The 7,198-nt window shown below is 34.2% G+C and overlaps 1 protein-coding gene across 1 annotated transcript in view; it reads left to right on the top strand.

Moving 5' to 3' along the window:
* Nucleotides 1-7,198, top strand: part of Plcz1 (phospholipase C zeta 1) — a gene marked incomplete at its 5' end in the record, with an annotated part of 44,832 nt that continues 37,634 nt past the window's right edge. The window contains one exon of the mRNA XM_015498274.2: nucleotides 1-132. Coding sequence (XP_015353760.2) covers nucleotides 1-132 — 132 coding nt within the window. The remainder of the gene's footprint in view (nucleotides 133-7,198) is intronic.

The raw sequence follows: 7,198 nt of genomic DNA, 5'->3' as shown, positions 1-7,198 counted from the left end.
CTTCATACATGGTTTTTGTCGAAGATTCAGGATGAATTTAGAGGTGGAAAAATTAACATAGAAAAAACTCATAGATTACTTGAAAAATTAGATATTCCTTGCAATTTTGGTCATGTGAAAAATATTTTTAAGGTGAGATGATATCCACCCCCTGCCTATCCCATTCTAGGAAGAACTTAATTCAATATGAGTAAATATTAATAGCTAACTTGAATGCTTTCTATAGAAAATACATGAAAAATGAATGTCTTTAAGAATAAAAGAAATTATGTTAATTATATTTACAATCAATTTGAAGCAAATTTAGATAAGAGGTAAAACTAGTTTTTGATAAAATTTAAAATAATAACAGACTATTGGTTTAAAACAATTTCCTGATTATACAGGAATGCTTCCATCAGATCTTGGATTAGGTGTATAATTAGCCTTGGCCGTATAAGGCATGGAAGAAGAATCTAAGTCCAAAATTTGCAGAAGGAATGGAATAATAAAGATTAGTACAAAAATGAGTGCAATAGAAATAAACACTAATAGAAGGAATCAATGGAATTAATAGATTTTTTTGAGAAGATAAAATTGATAAACCCTTAGCAAGACTAAGAATAAGAGAGAAGATTCAGAAAAATAAAATTGTAAATGAAAGTGAAGACATTCCAGTTGATCTCACATATATAAAAAATAGATTATAAAGGACTATTATGAGCAGTGATAGACCAACAAATCTAACTACTTAGAATCCATAGAGAAATTCCTAAAAATAGTCAGCCTACCAAGACTGAATCAAGAGCTTGAAAGCCTGAATAGACCAACAGGCAAAGATTGAGTTAGTAATCAAAAATCTCCCAAGGAAAAAAAGCCTAGATCTAAATGCTTTTTTGGGTAAATTATTCCAAAGATTTAAAGAATCAATACCAATTGTTCTAAAATGTTCCAATTGTTCTAAAATGTTTTCAGAAAATAGAAGAGGAAACACTTCCACTGTCATTTTATAAAGCTAGAAAAACCCTCATACCAAAGTCGTACACAGACACCACAAATAAGCTACAAGACAATATTTCTGATGAACGTAGATGAAAAATTCCTCAACAAAACAACTGGAAAGTCAAATTCAGTAGCGCTTTAAAAGGATCATACTTCATGACCAAATGGGATTTATCCCTAGTGAGAAAGGATGACTTAACATATAGAAATCAATCAATGTGACCCATCAATGTCAATTAACAACGAAGAATAAAAAAATCACACGATCATCCCCCAAAAGGAAGAAAAATCATTTGAAAAAATTCAACATCTTTTTATGAAAAAATAACATAGCTGTCAAGAAATTAGGTATAAAAGGAAATTACCTCAACATGATAAAGTCTGTGTATGAGAAGTCCACAGCTAAAATAGTGGGTGAAAAATTGTTTTTTCTCCAAGGTCTGGAACAAAGCAAGGACACCCACTCCTACCACTTCTCTTCAATATAGTAATGGAAGTTCTAGCCAGACCAATTAGTTGAGAAAAATAAATAAAAGGTATTTAATTTGGAAAGGCAGAAGTAAAATTATCTGTTCACAGATGACATGATCTTATATGAAGAAAACTATGATGACTCTGCTAAAATACTATTATAACTAATGAATTCAGTAGGGTGGCAGACTACAAAACTAACGTGCAAAAATCAGTTGCATTTCTTTGCACCACTACTGAACTACTCAAAAAAGAAATCCAGAAAATTATCTCATATACATTAGCATTAAAAAGAACAAAATATTTAGGAATAAGGTTAACCTAGGAGATGAAAAGCTTGTTAAAAAAAAAAACTACAAAACATTGATGAAAAAATTTAAAAAGGTACAAATAGATGAAAGACATGCCATGTTAATATGTCCATACTACCCTCGATCTGCAGTTTTGATGCAATCTCTATTAAAATCCCAATGGCATTTTTTTCTTTTTTACTGAAATAGAAAAGAACTCCTAAAATTCATAGTGGACTAGAAAAGACCTTGAATAGACTAAATAGTCTTGAGAAAGAATAAAGATGGAGGCATCAGAATTCCTGATTTCAAAATATATTTGTAATGCTGCAGTAATCAATAGTATGGTATGGGCATAAAAAGACATATAAACCAATGGAACAGAGTGGAACGTCCAAAAATAAACCCATTCATATACAGTCAACGGATCTTCAAAAGAAGTGCTAAGAATACACACTGGGGAAAATAGAGTCTCTTGAATAAAAGGGGCTGGGAAAATTGGATATTTACATGCAAAAGAACAAAAGTGAATGTTTATACCATACACAAGGATCAATTCAAAATTCATTAAAGAGCCAAGTGAGGTGGCACATACCTGTAATCCCAGCAGCTCAGGAGGCTGAGGCAGAGGACTGCAAATTCAAAGCCAGCCTCAGCAACTTAGTGAGACCCTAAGCAACACAGCGAAACTCTGTATCAAAATAAAAAAATAAAAAGGTCTGGGGATGTGGCTCTCAGTGGTTAAGTGACCCTGGGTTTAATCCCTGCCACGCCCTCCCCCCCCCCCAAATACATTAAAGAATTGTCAGACCTGAAATATAAAAATCTTTAAAGACAGCATGGGGGAAAAACTTCTTGACATTGATCTTGATGATGATTTCTTGGATTTAATGCCAAAACACAGGTAGAAAAAGTAAAATAAGACAAATGAGATTATATCAAATAAATGGCTTTTGCACAGCAGTTAAAATCACAAAATAAAAAGCAACCCAAAGAAAGTGAGGAAATATTTGTAAAATATTTAACAAAGGTTAATATTTGAAATATGTAAAGAAACCCCAAAACTCAACAAGAGAAAACTCATAATTTGATTTAAAAATGAGCAAGGAAACTGTAATGGATAGTTCTCCAAAAAAGACATACACCTAACCAACAGGTATATAAAGTACTTAATATCACTAATTGCCAGGAAGATGCAAATCTAACCACATGAACTATCATACATCTATTAGAATAGCTATTTAAGGAAAAGGATAGCAAGGGTTGAAAGGATATGGAGGAAAGGGCACCCTTGTACACTGTTGATAGAAATGTAAATTGGTGAAGCAAATGCAGATCAGTATGGAAGTTTCTCAAAAAATTAAAAATAGAGCTAGCATATGATCCAGAAATCCTACTTATGGGCATATACCCAAAAGCATTGAAATCAAGATCTGGAAGAGGTGTCTGCATTCAATGTTCATACCTTTATGTACTCTAGTCAAGATATGGAAGCAACGTAAGTGTCCATCAACAGAAGAATGGATAAAAAAATGTGGCATATACATACAATGGAAAATCATTCATGTTTTAAAAGAAAGTCTGCCATTTACAACAACATGTATAAACTTAGAGGCCATTAAACCAAGTGGAATAAGCCAGACACAGAAGGACAAACACTACAAGATACCACTTATGTGAGGGATCTGAAAAGGTCAAACTGATAGGAGCAGAGAATGGGGGTATAAGGAGCAGGGTAGTGTTAGAAGATACAGTGTTAGTTAAACAACATGAATAAGTCCTGGAGGTCTACTTATAGGGTGGTGCCTGTAGTAAATAACATTGTATCATATCCTCAAAATTTGGTATGAGGCTAGAACTTACGTTGAGTGTTGTTAATATACACACACACACACACACACACTAATAAAGAGGGTAGAAGGAAAATTTTGAAGGGGGTGGTTATGTTTATAGTGATGTTTCCATGGTTCTACACTTATATCCATACTCATTAATTTGTATACATTTAATATGTAAACTTTTTACAAATCAATTAGGCTTCAGCAAACTAGTTTAAAAATATCAAAAAGGAATAAGTAATAAGACATTCCTGTTTTGCTTAATCCAAAGGAGAAAACCATATCCCTAATTCTCTTTTAAACAAGAACTATCAGGAGGGGAATCTGGCTTCATTCTTTTTTTTTTTTTTGGTACCAGGGTTTGAACCCAGGGGTGACCACTGATCCATACCCCCAACACTTTTTATATATTTTTATTTAGAGACAGAGTCTCACTAAGTTGTTTGGGGCATCACTGAATTGCTGAGGCTGGCCTTGAACTTTTGATCCTCTGCCTTAGCCTCCTGAGCCTCTAGATTTACAGGCGTGCACCACTGTGCCTGACAACCTGGCTCCATTCTGTCACTAAGTGACAAAGGAAGGACTGTGAATAAAGCAGGAATGACTAAGTGTTTCAGGTGAGTTTTGGTCTAGGAACATGACACATTTTTTTGAAGAATGAGACAAGAGTGCTAGATTGGTTAGTATAGATAGTGAGGGATACAGAAATCCCAAATATGATTTTGTTTTTTGAAAGTGAGTACTCAGATAACCCAATCTCCCCTGAAGCTGTCATTGCTGACAGACTATAAAGGACATTTTACCCTACTTGCCAGGTAGCAAGTTTGCCTGTTGTAGTATCATGGATCCTTACTGAGGCAGGCTTGTAGATCAAAGAGAGAAGACAAGAAAATCAGCAGTTACCACAGTATTAGCATTTTGATGCTACTTCACCAAACCCCAGTTGCCAAAGAATGATATGAAGAGGACCAGATGCCTGCTGTGGGATGTTGCTGGTTGGGGGTTGTAAGAGAGGAAACTCAAGTTGATGGTTTCCAGCTCTTTAATGAAGGATGATAAGCCAGTCTGATCTTTAACTTGAGGCTGTCATTAACATTAATACAATGGATAATAAGCAAACCTGCTTTTTCCTTTGGAGGAAGATGCTATCTTTACCAAAGCTATTTGCTATACAAATATCCTGGGAAAGCTAACCCAGAGGAAAGGTAATCAGTACCTTGTCTCAGGAGACACTTTGAAACTCATGAGACCTATGGGAACCTGTCTCATACTTCTCTCAATAAGCCTTAGCCCTCAAGTTTACCACACACAGGGAATCCAAAAAGGAAAAGCTGTACTTCTCAGGAGACCACAGTAAAAGACGACAGTTTCACAGTTGTTTCTCAGAATCCAAGTAGTACATGCTTCCATAAGCTGTAGGAATTTTAACCAGCTCATGTCTAAGGCTGCATTTGCAGACACGAGTTTCAGTGAAAAGCCCTTTACAAGAAGGATTTCCCCTCAATGTTAACTCCCAAAGGGAGAGACAGCTCACTTTTTGATTTAATACAATTCACAGCACAATACAGAAGTAGTGATATATTAAAATCTGTACCAAATGTGAAACAAGGAAAATATTATTCTGTGATTATCAGGTTGCTTTGAATTGTCTTCAAGATAGACATCATCTGTTTGAAGTAGAACTGAGTAAGATACAGGCCGTATTTAAGAGCATTATGTAGAATGTTCAACAGTTATAAAAGTATAGAAATGACTCACTAATCAAAATTTATGGCTATTTAGACATAGGTAGGCCAGCAGGTTTATTTTGTTAAGCAAAATCTTTTTGGAGTAGCTATGACAACATTGTTAATTATAAAAATCAAAGCAGCAGGGTGTTCTTAGAACACATCAAAAAACTTCCTTAAAATGACCTCAAGCTTTACAAACAAATTACTTATAAATGAGGCTGATGATAGCCATTCTTTTTTTGTTGTAGTTCTCATTAGTTATATGTGACAGTAGAATACATTTTGATACATCATACATAAAACGGAGTATAACTTCTCCTTTTTCTGATTGTACATGATGTAGATTCACACTGATATAGTGTAGTTATATATGAAGATAGAGTAATAATGTCTAATTCATTCTACTGTCCTTCCTACCCCCATACCTGCTCCCTTCTTTTAAGCTCCTCTACCTAATCCAAAGTACCTTTATTCTTCCCTGCCACCCCTGCCATTGTAAGTTAGCATCTTACATATCAGAGAAAACATTTTTGGGATTGGCTTACTTGGCTTTGCATGATATTCTCCAGCTCCATCCATTTTCCTGCCATAATTTCATTCTTCTTTAAGGCTGAGTAATATTCCATTATGTATATATACCACATCTTTTTAATCCTTTCATCTGTTGAGGGGCACCTAGGTTGGTTCCATAGTTTAGCTATTGTGAGTTGAGCTGCTATAAACATTGATGTGGATGAGTCACTATAGTATGCTGATTTTAAGTCCTTTGGGTATAAACTGAAGAGTAGGATAGCTGGGTCAAATGGTGGTTCAATTCCAAGTTTTCTGAGGAATCTCCATACAGCTTTCCATAATGGCTGAACCCATTTGCAGTCACACTAGCAATGTTTGAGTGTTCCTTTATCCCCACATCCTCATCAATATTTATTGTTGCTTGTATTCTTGATAATTTCCATTCTGACTGGAGTGAGATGACATCTTAGAGTTGTTTTGATTTTATATTTCTCTAATTGCTAGAGATGTTGATAGCCATTCTTATCTATTACAAATCTCAGCCTTCTGATACTTTGTTGCCTCAGGCTAAATTTCCATACATGCATTAAAATGTTGATTAAATAGAATTCTTAGAGAAGGTACATGGGCTAATTTGAATTTTGGGGATAGCTGAGGATGAGTCATCTTGGACAGTCAATTCTTTGTTTAACTCTTATTACTAAAATTTTATACTTTATAGTGTACTTTTTGCTGGAGTAAACAAATTGTTAAGCCATAATGAAACTTAGTTTGGTGAACAAAATCTTCTAGTGTTTTTGAGTGTGGAGATTCTAAGCTCTAATACATCCCAGCTATGTAGTTCTTGGTGAGTAAAATATCTGAGTGAATTTCTTAATCTGCAGAATGGAATCCTAATATAGTTATCTCACAGGATTGTTATGAATATTAAATAAGATGTTATTTATGAATGTACCTAGATCATGCAAAAAGTAGGCATTCAAAGTATCAGCTGAAACTACAGACAAGTATCAGCTGAAACTATAGCACTTATAATTGTTCAAAAGCTCTGGAAAGATGTATTACATCTATTGATTTCCTAAGGAGCTGACATAAAATCTTGACATGAATTTATTTTTTTACAAGGTGACTTTTTATTTTAAATTTGAGTAAAGAGCATATAACTTTATGATCTTGGCAATGCATTCTGAACTTCTTTTTATAAGATTAATTATTGAGTCATGGCTTGAGCAGCAATGTCTAAAGTATTTTTTATTCTTTTACTAAAAGTAACTTTATTGCTTTTACCATGTTACAGTCTTTAATTTATAACATTTAAAATATTTTATAGGGAGAAATGAATGACAGTAGAGGGGGTAGAGAGAGAAGAGGGGAG

The sequence above is a fragment of the Marmota marmota genome, unplaced genomic scaffold (assembly GCF_001458135.2).
Source record: "Marmota marmota marmota unplaced genomic scaffold, marMar, whole genome shotgun sequence".
NCBI lineage: Eukaryota > Metazoa > Chordata > Mammalia > Rodentia > Sciuridae > Marmota > Marmota marmota.
The sequence above is the reverse complement of the archived record's forward strand: the minus strand, read 5'-3'. Positions and strand labels throughout refer to the sequence as shown.